At 40.1% G+C, this 17,323-nt stretch overlaps 1 protein-coding gene across 8 annotated transcripts in view; it reads left to right on the forward strand.

The window, feature by feature from the left end:
* The first annotated feature begins 725 nt into the window (after window positions 1–725).
* Window positions 726–17,323, forward strand: part of CCDC150 (coiled-coil domain containing 150) — a 49,268-nt gene continuing 32,670 nt past the window's right edge. For all 8 annotated transcript variants that reach the window (XR_013960689.1, XR_013960690.1, XR_013960691.1 and 5 more), the window contains exons 1-11: window positions 726–829; window positions 2,070–2,290; window positions 2,404–2,582; window positions 4,208–4,276; window positions 5,791–5,907; window positions 7,239–7,368; window positions 9,268–9,311; window positions 11,323–11,415; window positions 12,366–12,490; window positions 12,710–12,887; window positions 13,412–13,480. Coding sequence is in view for 5 of the 8 variants with exons in the window: in XM_080670116.1 (XP_080526242.1) it covers window positions 762–829; window positions 2,070–2,290; window positions 2,404–2,582; window positions 4,208–4,276; window positions 5,791–5,907; window positions 7,239–7,368; window positions 9,268–9,311; window positions 11,323–11,415; window positions 12,366–12,490; window positions 12,710–12,887; window positions 13,412–13,480 (1,293 nt within the window). In the remaining 3 variants the exon portion in view is untranslated. The remainder of the gene's footprint in view (window positions 830–2,069; window positions 2,291–2,403; window positions 2,583–4,207; window positions 4,277–5,790; window positions 5,908–7,238; window positions 7,369–9,267; window positions 9,312–11,322; window positions 11,416–12,365; window positions 12,491–12,709; window positions 12,888–13,411; window positions 13,481–17,323) is intronic.

The following is a 17,323-nucleotide window of genomic DNA, read 5'->3' on the forward strand; positions in this document are numbered from 1 at the left end:
GGTCTCTGCTCCTTAAGGGTACTTGGCCTCAGCTGTGGGTGCAGCCATCTTTGTGACAGAGTGATGGTCAATTAGCACATTCCCTCTTTATTAGATAAGATAAAAAAGCCTAAGCGACAGAACTACTGGTCAACCAGTTGCTATGATGCACACTGACCACCAGGGGGCAGATGCTCCATGCAGTAACTGTCCCCCGGTGGTCAGTGTATTCCCACAGTCAACCTCTGTGGCCGGGCAACCTCCCGCATTCCCTTCCCCGGGACTAGGCGAGCCGGCCCCCATCGGCCCTCATTGCCGGCCAGGCCGAGGGACCCCACTGGTGCACAAATTTGTGCACTGGGCCTCTAGTAAAACAACATAAGCTTATTGCTCAGTCGCACTGGAGGTCAGGGTTGTGATTCCTGTCATCTTCCCTCTGGGATCTGGTAGGCAGAGCAGGCCCTGTCTGGATTGTTGCCCATCTCATGCAAGGGGAAGGGAGGGGGGGAGATGGTGAACGACAAGTTAGCTCTTTAAGCTCCACCCACATTTAATTGGCCAAAACAGGACACATGACCACCTCTGAGCTCAACAGGACAGGGGTATGCAGTGCCACCACAGGAAGGGGCGGTGGCTACGTTGAAAAAATAATAGAATCTACTGCACTGACATTGTGACTTTAATCTCAGGTGCATATAGAAGCTACAACAACCAGACCAGTCGTCTCTCCAACCCACATCAATGCTACGGCTTCTGAAACATTCACAGTCCTGAAGCAGAGGATGAGGATCGTCGAGGAACAGACCAGTTCTCTGAGGGATGACCTAATAATGTTGGACTTTGCAAAAAGGTAACAAGTGAGACGTGGACTCAATCGCTGCAGGTTGAAGAACTTCGCTTCACTGGTTATTAAGGAGTCACAGGGTGCACTCTTTGGCAGATGAAATAGGTATTTACAAAAGAATTGAGAAATAATAGCTTCCAGTTGCACCCTGTGAGAGAGCTACTACCATGATTCCCCTAAACAGATATTTGATATCCTGTTTACTGTCGACACTTGATTTAAAACAAACATGTAATTTTTTGTGTAATTAGAAAAAAGTTTGGTTCTTATTTTGTAAATCAAAAATTGGCTTTATTATGTTAGGTGGACATCTAAACTTGATTAATGCCATTAATATGGTCATTTTCTTTTCCCAGATTTATTGTATATTAAAAGAGAGGTTTTAAGTCTTAAAAATTTATAATTTAGAATGAGGTACTCAAAAAAATTGTGGTTTTTTTCTCCCCTTGAGCTGCTAAAGAAGTTATTACCATTAAATGTTGGATTATCAATGGCCTGAGAAATCTAGGTGCAAAAACAGCCAATATCAAATTTACTGGTATGATTTATTTAAAAGTACACACAGGCATACCTTGTTTTATTGCACTTTATTTTATTGCACTTTCTAGATATTGCATTTTTTTCAAATTGAAGGCAAGTCCCTCCACCAGCAGAAGGATTACAGCTCACTTTATTGTAGTACTTGCTTTATTGTTGTGGTCTGGAACCAAACTTGCAATATCTCTGAGGTGTGCCTCTGTATTTCCTGTGTGCCTCTCATAAAGACCTAAGTTAGTCTAGTTGGTATTATAGCACCCATAGAATAAAGAACTCTTCAGCAGTTAAAGATTAAATGTTTATACATGCTGAGTATGTAGGAACAGAAAAGGAACATTTATCCTAACCTTGTTTAAATATTTTTTTAGAAAACGTAAGTATATTGTTTCCATACTAACTTTAATTCTGAGTTCACTATTACAGAATTAGACTTTACCATGTTTTATGTATCACTGCTTTTTACATACAAAAAGTTTATGAAAAGTTCATATTGAAGTAAGCAGCCATTAAAAAGTCAGTGACCTTTGCCCATCCCACATAGTTTTTACTTAATAGTGCTCTCTTTATTTCAACTTGGAGGGAATTACAGTTGCTTGTTAACTAGGTGTAGTTTTTGTTCTTAGTAGAAATCGTGCATTGACTCACTGCTTGCGATCCCTGTAGTACCCATTGCATTGCCTAATTTTGTTGTATTGGGATCTTTGTCCAGAAACCAGTTTGAAACCCCGAAGTGTTTAGAAGCACCTGAGAACCAGAACATCACTAGTGCTATCCAGAGTGAAGTAACTTGTTCAGGAAAAACGGATATTTTATGGAAGAACTGTGAGTTTCTGGTAAATCGAATGTGCCACCTGGAAAGCCTCATCCAGTCCTTGAAGATGAATATCTTTTGTCTGCAAACGGAGAGGGATATGAATCCAGAGAAAGCAGGTAGAGAGGAGAGCCATCGGAAGTGTGGTGCTGGGTGGGTGCTTGAGGAGTTGACGATTCTTTTCATCCCTGAGCTTTCCGCTGCTCTCTGACCCTCCTGTGCTGTCTGGTAGCTTTTCTGAAAGACCGACTGAACACAATACAGGAGGAACACTCCCAGGACCTGAAGCTGTTGCACCTTGAAGTGCTGAATTTGCGCCAGCAGCTAAGAGACGTGAAAGAGGAAGAAGACAAGGCCCAGGACGAGGTGCAGCGGCTGACTGCCACTCTGGAGATGGCCTCAGAGACAAAGGTTTGGGTTGAGAGCTCTGAAATACACACTCGTGGTAGGAGGTGGCTGGAGGAGGCCATAGGCCCGTCAGGCTGACGTTTAAAAATAGGTGATATTGATGTGAGGTTTCTTGACATTTAAACTTTATCTACATGGATAACTTAAACAAGGTGTGCTGTCAGTAACTGAGTGTTTATAGAGCCCTTACACAGTGCATACGGCTGATGGTCCGGAGATATGCGGTAGTCTGTGCTCTTTAAGGGCTTATGTGCTACCTGGGGGAACAAGGCATAGCTTGAAAAATGAAATAGAGACAGAATAAAGGCATAGAAATTGTTAATGGATGAGTATAGGACAGTAAGTGAGCATTGAAGAGTTTGGTGTTCGATGGGTTTGAGAGGGTGCATATACCCTATCTTACCCTCTCTAGAATAGATCAGGGTAGGCTTTAAGAAAGAGGAGCTGAGCTTTTAGAAGACAGTGTAGTGAGGTGAGGGCGTTTCAAGTCGCACACACAGAGGCAGCAAAGAATAAAGACAAGGAAAATAAACTAATAGTTTTGTTTTCCCGCCACAGGCCAGGCAGTGTAATAGATGTTCAAGTTATTTTGTTTAATCCTCGCAAAACCTGTTGGTGTAGGATATTGTTGTCCCCATTTTAATGATAAGAGTACTGGGGGCCAGAGAGAAGGCACTTCTCCAAGATCATACTTCCCTGTCTTCTTCCCATAACCCAGGTTTGAACCTCCATCTTTCCACTGGGTGCAGTGAAGGGGAAATGCATAAACTAGCCTGACAGGCGTGAACATTTGTCTGTGGGAAATAAGTTGGAAATTAGCTAAAGGTCACATTGTAGAGCAGCAGTCGCCAACCTTACAGACCTCATGGACCACCAGTTGGTGACCGCTGTTATAGAGGGTCTCAAAATCAAGACTGAGTAGTCGGGTTTGATTGGAGGGGGTGACTAAAGTCTTGAATAAGGCAATGACGTAAGGAAAACTAATCTGGCATAAGTGTGGGGCACTGATTACAGGGGAAGTCAGGAGAAGAGATTGGAGGCCGGGAAAGACTTAGGAATGCATTGCATTATGGGAGGCGTGAGCCTTACTAGTTCTGAGGTAGGGTCGTGGCATTTGAGAAAGGGATGTTCTGTGAAGATAGATGTGCTAGATTATGGTGCTGGATGGGGCCTGAAGGTAGGAAAGAGGACGAAGATGACTCCTGAGGTCTCACGTATGTGCTGCCATCAGTGGTAATATAGAAGAGAATCCATTGTGAAAGCTCTACTTTCATCCGGAACTCCTAAGCATGGGTCATCTTTGAGCCTAGCAGGAATATGGTGCTTAGAAAAGTAGGAATCTGCCCTGTAAGAAAAATTTCTATCAGTTCCCAGGTTCCCCTCTAATTATTAAATCGGACATAGGAAGTGAGTGTGACTAATCCCTTTTTATGATCTAGAAGGAAAAATTATAGAAGTTATGAACCAAAGTAATAAAATAACTTAAAATATCATAACGGCTTCAGACTCACAATAAGAAGCATTTATAACTGTATCAGAATAGCATTTCTAGGTTGCCAGAAAGAAGTCTAGATAGTGGCTCCCTGCCATTGCAGATCACTTAGAACCTTTTCTCCGTCTGCTTTCAGAAGAATGCAGCCATTATGGAAGAGGAGCTGAAGACCACAAAGCGTAAAATGAACCTTAAAGTTCAGGAGGTAAGATAAAAAGACGTTGGAGCCGAAACTGGTGTGGCTCAGTGGATAGAGCGTCGGCCTGCGGACTGAAAGGTCCCGGGTTCGATTCCAGTGAAGGGCATGTACCTTGGTTGCGGGCACATCCCCAGTGGGAGGTGTGCAGGAGGCAGCTGATCGATGTTTCTCTCTCATGGATGTTTCTAGCTCTCTATCCCTCTCTCTTCCTCTCTGTAAAAAATCAATAAAATATATTTTTTAAAAAAAAGATGTTGGAGGGCGCAGGGGGCATTGGAATTGCATAAGAAAAGTCAAAGTAGAATGAACAGAAACCTTTGAAGAAGGAAATATGTGACTGTGTAATAGGAAGAGTTAAAAAATCGTCACATGAAATTTAAGTGGAAGTGCCTGCCTTTTGGCATAAGACTTCCTTTTGCCTCGGTGCAGCCATAAAACCAGAGCCCAGAGGGAAATGGTTACCGCAGAATCCAGGCGGCTGCCCGTTACTGGAGTAAGTGAGCACCATCATACAGAGTCCTTTCAAACTGCAGATGTGTTTAAAATGAAAAGCTTTCAGTCAGCCTGCGCATCTAATTGTACTGTGAAACCTCCATTTCAGCCTAAGTTTTAGGAGCTAACAGATTGGGAATTGGGAAGTAGGTGGCTGCTAAAAGTTGTTGGTCTAAAAATTTGCAGCTGAAAATAGAAGAATTACTCAGTATACACAGTGGCCTAAAAACCTCAATATTAACATGACTTCATAAAATAAATGGCATTTTGCAATTCCCATTTTAAGCTGGAAAGAATCTTCTTACCTCGTGATAGAAGAGATTCTTTTATCTCTGATTCATTTTACTGTCATTTATTGAGAGAATAAGGTAGTGGACCCCAATCCTTGAGTGTCAGTATTGTCTGCTATTTAAGTTACTTCAGTATTTGTTTAGACCTTTAAATTTCAAAACGAAATGAAATATGCTTTCAGAAGTATGTTTATAATGCTACGGGATAAAAATATATAGATAAGGAAATCAAAATATAGGGAAATAAGATTTAAAAATATATAGCCAGAAGAAATACAGAAAATACATATCCTAAATGCTATGATATTAGTGTTTTTCAGACTTTTCACAACAGCCCAATCTAAGATACCTATTTACACTGCAACACTGCCCACCTGTGCACGTACATGGACACTTATGAAGCGGTACTTACCGTTTCTTATTCTTCGCTGCGTGCTCCGATACCTGCTTTGTATTCTTCGTTTGTCCTTTTCCAAGTGCTGCGTGCAACTCGTTAATGAGTCTTGACCTGAAATTTGGGAAACAGACTTACATATAGGACAAGAGCAACAAATGTGACTCTATTTCTTGGAAGGTTACGCATTAGAGAAAAACAGAAGCCTGTTTCTGAGTAGTCATAAGATAGTGAAGAATGTGGGGGTGAGGTGGCATGTCTGGCAAACTTTCCAGGTGACTCTCACCTTTGCTCAACTGCTCCGATGTCCCCGGGTCTTGCCTAACTACACTGTTGCTCCGTAGCTACGGAGACAGCTGTCTCAGGAAAAGTGCCTGAGGAATTCTCTTGAGAACTCTGGATCGGCCATGCTGCTCAAAATGCAAGAGATGGGGACAGCAGTGGAGGTGGAACGTAAGCAGGTAGACATCTTCCCTCTCCTTGTCTTTAGGAAAGAGAAAAGCTGACCATTTTACCTATGAGCCTGTAGTTCTGATAATTTCCTTTAGGTTTATTAAATTATTAACTTTTCTTTATGTTACTACTATTTTAAATATTTTAGTGCAAAATAAGAAAGGATCTGCTGTCATTCAGTCTGACACTCAGTTGATGAATGAGGGAGCTTAGGACCAGAGAGATTAATTTGCCTCAGATTCGAGAGGTGAATTGCTTAGCCCCAGGACAGGATCCTTCCCACCACATCATGCAATCTCTATTCCAGGGTTTGATCTTAGAAGGCATTGCCCTGGCCTCATGCTGTATGTATGTGATGTGGATAGGAAATAAAGATGAAACAGCTAATACTTAGAGCAAAAAATACCAATAAGTAAAATAATCAGGGATGTGTTTACAGGTCTGTTTTCAATTCTCATTTTTTATTTTCATATACTGTGTTTGCCTTTATCATAGTTGTTATTGGGAGTACCTATCTGTAATTTAGAATATTTTCAATTCTAAGCACCCAAGGCAATTAGTAAAAATGCAGACTCATGCCCTGACCGGGTGGCTCTATTGAATACCTATAATTGGAATATATAATCTTTAACCTAATTTTATTTTAACTTAATCATTAATTAATAATTAATAACTTAATGATTATGTAATCTATTATTTTAACTTAATTATTTTAATGGTTGTCCTTCACAATAGAATTACAAAGAGGATTCCTAAGGAATTTGTAAGTGGTCCTTTATTGCTATGACTTGCACTGCCAGGATGGTAGCCACTAGTCCAACCATGGGCAAACTACGGCCCGCGGGCCGGATCCGGCCCGTTTGGCTGTTCTATCCGGCCCGCGGAGCCGAAAGAGCGAAGGGTTCTCTTGCTCTCCCCTCCGCTCCTTTACTTTGAATTTATATTAGTTCGCACAAACACTCCATCCATGCTTTTGTTCCGGCCCTCCGGTCCAGTTTAAGAGCCCATTGTGGCCCTCGAGTCAAAAAGTTTGCCCACCCCTGCACTAGTCACATGTGGTTATTTAAAGTAGTTAAAATGTTTTTAAATTAAAAAGTCAGTTTCTCACTCACTCTGCCACATTTCAAGAGCTCGACAGTCGCTTGTGACTGTGCCTGCCGCGTGGTGTGCACAGGAAGCTCCACGGCCGGCGCGGCTGCAGGACCCGCCTCGGTGGAGAGGTCACCGGTAACGTGTAGGAGAACTCCCCTCTCCTCCAGCGATGCCGCCCACGTGCGATAAGGTAGTTTATTAGAAATCTTTACCTTACAGAAAAGGAGTTTTTCTTGTACGATTTCAGGTACAAATTTTGCAGCAAAACTGCCTGTCCCTGCGTAGTTCTATACAGAACACCCAAGAACTACTGACACAGGAGCAACAAAAGAAAGGAGAGTTGGAGGCTGCTGTCCTACAGCTCAAGTCTGACCTAAGTATGGGAATAGGGGCTAGGAATTACACTGTGGTTAGTTTGTGGAGATTTTATGCAAAAACTTTTAAGATCCCAAATTCTTAAAAATTGGCCAGTGTCATTAGTATTTCCCATGGGTCTGAGTATCTCTCTGTGGCACTGAGAAAAGAGAATGTTGGTGACCCTCTTAATTGTAAACTATTTTTATTTAGATATTTTTTCAGGTTTATTTAAGCATTTGTGGACTTGGGAACATGTGGTTTCTAGACTTTAGATTGAATAGTGGATAATGGAATGTTAATAAGGAAATAAGGCCATTAATCCTTGCTGCCCTACTGATTCTAATCATTTATCATGTCAGACTCACCATTCTTCAAGTTACCAATTTATTTTGGTTAGCCTCTATTTATAGAAAAGTTTGTAAGGTGCCTTAGAGCTCAGATTAATCTTCTCATTGTACAGAGGCGTAAACCGCGTCCTTAGAGGTGGCAGAGCTGAGAAATGGAAGAGTCTAGACTTGATCCGGGTTGCTCAGAGTCCTGCTTCCTCAGCCCATCAGCCCTTCCCATGCTGCTGTTTGTGATACGGAGTTGTAAAGTCCTTTTCAGATCCTCTTGGCTCTAGAGATCACAGAGTTACAGGACTGAGCCTCACATATGAATACACATGGTTTACACAGAACTCTCACAGTAAGGACCTCATGTAACATGCACACTTACTCATGCTTCCCAGAGTCACAGGAGGAATAAATGGTGAAATGAGGCCTGCTCCTGGATCTGTTGGCGCCAGGCTGTGTTCTGGCCAGTGTGCCTTCTCTGCTGGCTGGCCGTGGGAGGGGCAGGGAACATCACAGGGAAATGAAAATTATGAAAACAGGGCAAAGGGCAATCCATTGAGGGTTCTGACTTACTGCTTTTAGCAGGAAGTACCCTTTTTCCTCATAGTTGTTGAGTAGTGAATTTTTCAGTGACATTCTCACTGATGATGTCTTCCTATGATTGCATGGCGACAAAAATATGTTACATTTTATGGTGCTGCCACATTATCTCATTTGAGCCTTCCAGCAGCCTTGTGAGAAAGATAAGAGAACAGAAGCCATTTAAAGAAATATGAAGATCTCTATCCGAGGACCCACAGTAAAGAGCATAGCTGGGACTACACCTGTTCCCCCATTTCAGTCTTTGATTTATTTTCTCCCTACATACTCTCTGTAGTTGAAAGTCTTTTTTCCCCACAAAATCCTCCTGAGCTCCAGATGGAGTATTACTGCCAACTACACATCTACACATGGTGCCTTCCAGCGGCCTCAGAACGCATGACGAAGACTTCAAGTATTACAGTCCTTGCTTATTCTGTCCCCAAACCTGCCCCTTGCCCTGTCTTCCCTGCTGCCCCACTCTGAACGCTAGATATTTTCATGAATTCGTCTGCCTTTGTCCCACCTGTCCCCCACCACGACCTGACAGTTACCCCTGCTTGTTATTTCACGCGTCTGCTTGCCCTCCGCACCCCACTGCCATTACCTTAGAGCCAGCTCTCGTCTTACACTTTGGTTACTACCACGGCTACTACACTGACCTCCCTGTCTCTACTGAGCCTCTGTTAGCGTGATCTCTTTAAGAAAAAGGTTTTGATTGTGTGGCCCCTGGCTTAAAATCTCTCAGATTGTTCATCACCTCTGCATGGGGTGAAATGTGACCTTATTTCCCTTAGCATGTGACTTTGGACCAGTTTCTTAATAATTCCCTGACTTGGTTTCTATAAAAATGTGTTAGAAATACTTGCATCCTCCTTATTTCCACGAAACACAAACAAAAAGAAAGAAAATCAGAGCTTATTCTAAGAGAAAACATACGGTGTGGTTTCAGTGTAGTGGTCCTACGTCATTACCATCGTAGTTATGTGGACCTTTTGTTTTCAGTTTCTAGAGATGACCTCATTTCCAAGCTGGTTGAAGAAAACAAGGTAAGTTTTGAAGCTGGAGAGTTGCAGAGGTGTCTTTCTTCTCTTCACTAAGTAACAGTTCCCCACTCGTGTTGGTTTATAGTCCTGATTCTTCTAACATCTTTATTTTAAAAAACTGTGTGTGAGCTGCGTATTCAGAACGATTGTCAACCAGATCTTATTTTTATTGATCTTCTCTGTTTTTTAAAATTTCTATTTCATGTGTTTCTACTCTAATCTTAACTATTTCCTTCCTTCTGTTTACTGGGGACTTGTTTGTTCTTTTTCTAGCTCCTTTGGGTGTAGAATTAGATTGTCGATTTGGGATTTTCTTGTTTCTTGAGGTAGGCCTGTAGCGTTATGAACTTCCATCTTAGAACTGCTTTTGCCACATCCTATAAATTTTGGAAAGTTGTGTTTTCATTTTCATTTGTTTCAAGATAGTTTTTTTTTTTTATCTCCTGTTTGATTTCCTCTTTGATCTGTTGGTTGGTTAGTGGCATGTTTGTTTAGTTTCCACATAATAGTGTGGTTTTTTTCAGTTTTCTTCCTGAAGTTGATTCTAGTTTTATGCCACTGTGGTCATAGAACATACTTGAAATGACTTCAGTTTTTTTGGATGTATTGAGACTATTTTTGTGGCCTAATAATGATCTATCCTGGAAAATGTTCTATGTACGCTTGAAAAAAAATGTGTATTCTGCCGTTTTCAGATGAAATGTTCTATAAGTGTCTGTTAAGTTGATCTCTTTTAATGTAATATTTAAGGCCATTATTTCCTTATTATTTTTTTGGTCTGGATCTATCCATTGATGTGAGTTGGGTATTAAAATTCTCTCCTATTATTGTATTACTGCGGATTTCTCCCTTTACATCCACTAATAACTACTTTATATATTTAGGTGTTCTTATATTGGTTGCATAGATATTTATAATCATTGTAACCCCTTTTTGGGTTGACTTTATAATTATGGATGTCCTTCTTTGACTTGTCTTACATTTTTTGTTTTAAAGTCTAATTACATTTTGTCTAATGTAGTTAATGCTATTGCAGCTTTCTTTTCATTTCTGTTTGTATGGAGTATCTCTTTCCATCTGTTCACTTGCAGTCTGTATGTGTCTTTCCATTTGAAGTGTGTCTCTTGTAAGTAGCAAATAGGTGGGTCATGTTTTTCAGTCCATTCAGATGCACTACGTCTTTTTGTTGGAGCATTTAATCCGTTTACATTTAGAGTAATTATGGATAAGTATGTATTTATTGCCATTTTGTTCATTGTTTTTATGTTTTTTTATAGTTGTCTTCTGTCCTTTCTTTTTGATCTCTTCCATATAATTTTCTATTTTCATTTAGTGTTTTGATTAGGTTTCTTCCTCTTTGTTCTTTGTGTATCTTTTAAGGTTTTTGGTTTGTGGTTACCATGAGGTTTATGTATATCATTGTTATCTATAGCACTCCATTTTAATCTGATAGGTGTTTTAAGTTCAAATACAGGGTGTCCCAAAAAATGTATACACACTGTAACATCTGATAGCTCAATTTTTAAAATGAAATGTATTTTAATGAACACTGCCTTTATACTTATTCAAAGTATGTGTGGACATTTTTTGGGACACCCTATATATTCTATAAGGACTACATTTTTGCTCCCCCTCTTCATGATTTATGTTATTGATGTCATATTTTAGATTTTTGTGTTGTACATCTCCTAAGTACTTATTGTGGTTTGAGTTGAGTTTGATACTTTTTTTTTTAAACCTTCATAGTAGCTTTTTAAATGTCTGATTTGCTGTATTTATCGAATATTTAGCTTTACCTGTGAAGTTTTTTCTTTCTCATTTATTCTTATTTCTGGTTATGGCCTTCCCTTTCCTACTTAAAAAAGATCCTTTCACATTTCTTGTAAAGCTGGTTTAATGGTAATGAAGTCCTTTAGTTTTTCTTGTCTGGGACAGAGCAGGTATTTTGAGAGAGATGCATGTAATAGTAGATCACACATGTAAAAAAAGAGAGAGAAAATGTTTTCTCCTATAGAATGTGCAGATGTCTTTCAACAAGGAACATGAGAAAAATGCATATTTGAGGTCTGAAATAATATCCCTTCATGAAGCATCAGAGAAAGTACAGGTAAGTCTTCTCATTTCTCTAGTTTTTTAGATGTTACTTAATTCTGTTCAATTAAGGAACCAAGAGCCAAGATTTATCCTGATTATATATTTTCATACCATTGCCATCATCCAAATTTTAATTTTCTTAAGATCTACTTCATCTATGAAATATTATCAAATTAACTACATTTCTCATTTCACTCTCCAAATTCCTATGACACATGAGTTTATAAGATATACTGCTAGGTCATGCACTAGTTCACACTTTGTCTTTGCTTTCTGATTTACTCTCTAAATAGTATATACCTTTCTTCCCTCTTATAAACTTACAGGCAGTTCAGTGTCAAGGGCTGTGTCTAATACTTTCTTTGCATGTTCTGTAGCAAATAGCACAGTAGGTACTCATCAATGCTTGCTGGATTTTGGAGTTGGTGTTCCTGTTTTCTATGGGATAGTAGTTCCCAAATTTAACTGTTTCTTTTTTACATATGTATGTGTGTGGAGAAGAGGCACCAAATATGCAGGCAAACAAGTTCTTGGAGGGCCCTATGAGTTCTAAAAATATACTCATTTTAGGAGTTTTATGAATTTTGCAGCAAGCTGGGTAAATAATAAATCTTGATTTTTTTTTTTTTTTTGGCTAATAGAGCTATAAAATTATAGAATTGTCAGGTTAGAGTGGGGCCAAAGAAAGCCATTAAAAAAATTTTTTTTAAACGAGTTTTATATATACAGGGTGTCCCAAAAAAATGTAAACACACTTTAACAACTGATAGCTCAATTTTGAAAATGTATTTTAATAAATACTGCCTTTATAATTATTCAAAGTGTGTGTATACATTTTTTGGGGACACCCTGTATATGAATTTGTCTTTTTAAGCTAATTCAGTATTTTTGATCAGTTATGAATGAAACCCTATCAAATGAATTTCTGGAGCCTCCGCTTTTAATATTATTTCTAACACTCAGGTAGAGCAGAAAAGGGTGACACAGACTTTTCAAGAACAACACTTACTGCTGGATGCAGCCCACGCCAGCATCACGAGTGAGCTGCAGAATCTCAAGAATGAGAAAACTCAACTCCAGGCACATCTGTAAGTCACTTGTGGGCAACTTCTTATGCATCTTTTGTCCTTGCATTTGCATGTGAAAACACTGAATTCTGCATTTGCTGGCCAGGCACTGGGCCCTCAGGAACTAGTTCTGTGAGAACATGATGACCGCTCTCCCAGCAGGTGTGCTCTATGAGCACATCAGCCTTTCTGCGGAAGAGCTCTCATGCCGCTTTCCTATCTCCTTGGTCTTTGCCGTAGAGACCATTTAATCCTTGAGCATAACCAGTGTATCCAGAAGGCCCAGGATGCTGAGAAGAGGACAGTGGTGCAGAAGGAGCTGCTGGAATCAACTATCGCGAGACTGCGCAGGGAACTGGAAGCATCGCTGCAGGAGAAGACGGCTCTGCTGGGAGAGAAGGAGAGCCTTCAGAGAGAGGTGGGTGGAGGCAGGTTTAGGCTAGCTCCTCGTGTTCTAAATTGTGTAAGTGTCAAAGACAAGAAGGACCACTCAGATTCAGTTTGTCACAGTTGCTCATTAAAGAAATCTTTAGGTGGCTAATCTGTCTTTTAGCAAGTGAAACAGTCTGTGCCAAATAGAATATACCCTCAGGCAGCATTAGTGACGTTAACTAATAGTCCACACACATCCTCGCCTTAGATTAGGGGTCAGATTTTAAAAAATGGATTTCCTGAGGGAGTGAATAATGTAGTTAAGGGGGAACAGCCCTGTCTTCCTAGTGAGGAAGGAACTAGCAGAGTCTGACATGCAGACGTGTCTTTCTAATTTCAGGGCTGTTTGTGAAGTCTGCTTTGCCTCAGAGACTCCCTGAGTGGCCCCTTTTCTGAGAGGATGTGCTATCTCGGCAGTGTAGGTATTCATTGCATGCAGGGTGCGTCTGCTGTAGTAGTGCCTGCCGCTGCTTCACCACTGACCCACGTCTTTTCTTTCCCCTTGGGCAGGTGAATAAAACCGAGCAAGAAATAGCACAAGAAAAATGCAATTTGGAAAAGGAATTAGCTAAATACAAGGTATTCCACGTTTTATTCCATTTTCTCCTGTATCACTGCCTTCTGTATCAGTTCATCTTAATGACGAGATGGGTTATTGGGTTGCATACCAAGGTGTGGGGACTAGAGAAGCCGGGAAGCTGGCTGCAGCTCCAAGCACTCCAGTCCTGCAGCATAAGCTGCTTGTGGAGCAGGCTCCCGTGTGAGCATCTGGTGGTCCCCCGTGAGTCACCAGTGCCCTCTGTCCCCCGAGAGTGAGCTAACGGGCATGTGGGAGGCCAGGGGATGATTGCTGACGACGCTGTTTTTTGTTTTGTTCTATTTGTTTTTTTAAACTAACTTAGGCTTCCTAAGTACCCATTAGTGCCTGCCACTGGATCTGCACCCCTTTTCTGGGTTCTAAAAAGATAGAATTGGCCAGAGAAACAAATACAATTCTTATTAAAGTAAAAAAAACAACAAACAATCTTTAAAACATTGCTGCTTGCATTTCAAAATTTGAAGACAGTTAAGGTTATGCATCACTGTTATCTAGAAAATATATCTAGAGCTGTGGTTGGCAAACTGTGGCTCGCGAGCCACATGCGGCTCTTTGGCCCCTTGAGTGTGGCTCTTCCACAAAATACCATGGCCTGGGCGAGTCTATTTTGAAGAAGTGGCGTTAGAAGAAGTTTAAGTTTAAAAAATTTGGCTTTCAGAAGAAATGTCAATCGTTGTCCTGTTGATATTTGGCTCTGTTGACTAATGAGTTTGCCGACCACTGACCTAGAGCATCAAGAACTCACCTACCCCAGACCGTAGATCCAGCAGCGGCTGTCAGTACAGACACCAGGCCCTGCTGTCCCTTGGCTTCTGACTGAACTAGAGAGCTTTTGTATTACCAGATATGTGATCAGATTTGTCATTTAAGAATTGGGAGCAAAAGAAAAGCTAAATTCTTAGCCCAAGCTCAAATACCATTCACCAAGCTGGCAGGGGCCCCTGTGGTTTAGTCACTCCTACCGAATAAATGGAAAATAGACCACCATAAAAAACATTGAATGAAACTAACTTCTTGGGGGTAAGGACTTTGTTGGTGTCAATTGGGCCCCAACGGGCTTTTTAAATTTTGGAAAACTGGCGGCTACTATTAAACTCATGAAAGTTTTTTGCTTAAAAATATTAGTGAATGTTACATGGCTAAGGCAAATGCTGTATGTCTGTGATTGAAAAACATCATTATTGCTTGTCTGATTTCAATTGTCTTAATGTAGGCTGAGTGTCAGGCAATGGGACTGGAAGGTGCTTGCTTATTGGAGTGGTTGTATTAGGCCAGTGGTAGTGCTTTTAGAGTCCTGTTTTTTGTCGAAATCGATATTTTTAACGTGTATTTGTAAAGCTCTGGTTTGTGGAGTCCGGGTTACCGAGCTGTCATTTACATGGTGAATTTCACCCTTTTCTGTGTTTGGCTCTGTGAGTTTTGGCAGCACATGCAGCAGGCATGTGGTTACCACCACAATCAAAATAGAGAACATTTCTCTCGTCCCAGAACGCTCCCTGTGCCCTTTGCAATCACTTCTTCTGCACCCTGGTAGCCACTCATCTGCTTTTCTGTCCCTGAAGTTATCTTTTCCAGAACATCCTATACATGGACTCATACAGTATGGTACACCTTAAGTCTGGCTGCTTTTATTTAGTGTAAAACCATTTGGTATTCATCCATGTTGCTGTATCATAGTGTGTGTTCCAACATCTAGATGTATCACAGTTTGCCAAATGAAGGACATTTGGGTTGTTCCCTGTGTAGATATTCACATGTGAACATGTATTTTTATTTCTCTTGGGTAAATATCATGGGTTGGATTTCTGGACCCTGTGGTAAGTATATGTTTGAATAGCAGACTACTCAGCTGTTTTCCGAAGGATGTGCATCTTCTTGCACTCCCACCAGTGCGTATGAGCTGCAGTTTATCTCCGTTCTTACCTACACCTGGGATTGTCGGTGCTTTTTGGTTCAGCCTTGTAGCTGGTGAGCAGTGGTGGATGATTGTGGCTGTAATTTGCATTTCTCAAATGACTAATAATAGTGAACATCTTTTCATCTGCTTAGTTGCCATCCACAACTTGAATTGTCTCTTCAAATTTTTTAACCATGTTTAATTCAATTGTTTGCTTTCTTACTTACTATTGATTTTTCAGAGATTTTAAAATATAGTGTCATATTAATTCTTAAGAAAAAAAATTTATATACGTACAAATATTTTATCAGGTATATGTGTTATGTGTGTTTTCTCCCATTTTATGCCTGGTCTTTCCATGCTCTTTCAAAGAGCAGTTTTATATTTTGATGCTTAGTTTATCCATCTTTCAAGTTCTATGGATCATACTTTTTGTGTCATATCTAAGAAATTTAAAGTAAGATCACAAAGATTTTCTCCTTTGTTCGTCTCTAGAAGGCTTTTAATCTTAGGTTTTACAAGAGGTCTATGACCCCATTCAAATTAATTTTTGTGTATCATTCACGGTACAGTTCAGGTGCATGTTACTGTCAGGTGGATGTCTGATTGTTCTAGTACCTTGTATTATTGGGATATAATTATACCATAAATTCACCTTCTCAAATTATACAGTTCAGTGGTTAGTATATTCACAAGTTTCTGCAAACATCACCACTCTCTAATTCTAGAACCTTATTATGCAAAAAGAAACCCAGTACCTGTTAGCAGTTACTCCCTATTCGCCCCTACCCCAGCCCCTGGCAACTACTGTTTTCCTTTCTGTCTCTGGATTTCTGTCTTCTGGACATTTCATATAAAAAGAATCAACCAGTATGTATGTAGTCTTTTGGATCTGGCTGCTTTTCACTTAGCATGATGCTTTCAAGGTTTATCCATATTGTAGCATATGTCAGTACTTGATTCTATTTATAGCTGAATAATATTCACTGTATGAATATACTATATTTTGTTATCCATTCTCAATTGATAAACATTCAAGCTGTTCCACTTTTCAGTTGCTAAGAATAATGCAATGAATGTTTGTACACAGTTTTTTGGTGAGCATATGTTTTTAATTTTCTTTGGTATATTTTCCCCAGGAGTGAAACTACTGGGTCACGTGATAATTCTGTTGATCATTTTAAGAAACTGCCAAACTTTTACAAAGCGACTACCATTTTACAATCAATCCCACCAGCAAAGTATGAGGCTTCCAGTGTCTCCACAGCCTCACTTATACTTGTCATCGTCTGCTTAAAAAAAGTATCACACAAACAGCAGTCACCATCCTCCTAGCTCAGTTTTGTTTCAGCAAAATGTTAAAGGATGTTCACGATGCCAAGATTTCCCAACACTGGGCTCCCCAACGCTTACATGTGATGTACTTGCTTTAAAGAATAAAAACGTTCTGGACATACCTCAGTAGCTTTGCCACTTGCTCTGTTGTTTCAAATTCCACAAGGCAAAATCCTTTGGATCTTTAGTAGACGTATAGTGTGGGCTACTTGTATATAAACATTGCCACATTTCCAAAATACGCTTTCAATCCAGCTGTGATGAGCAGTTTTGGGAAGTAACTTCTATGATAAATTAGAAGCAGCATTAAATAATGTAAGAAGTCCTACTAAGGTCCATCGGTTTTACTTTACCAATATTACCAAAATAAAATAAAAATTTATTCTACCCATCTTACTGGATGTGAAGTATCTCACATTGTTTCATGAATCAATCAGCACTTCTTTTCTTCTAATGGCTTAGTAATGCTTATTGTGTATATATTCAGTTGACTCTTGAACAACACAGGTTTGACCTGCCTGAGTCCACTTATACATGAATATGAATTATTTCTCTATTTTATTTCGTGTTGTTTTTTTTCCAAATTTCTCTC

This window comes from Plecotus auritus (assembly GCF_963455305.1).
Source record: "Plecotus auritus genome assembly, chromosome: 5".
NCBI classification, from domain to species: Eukaryota; Metazoa; Chordata; class Mammalia; order Chiroptera; family Vespertilionidae; genus Plecotus; species Plecotus auritus.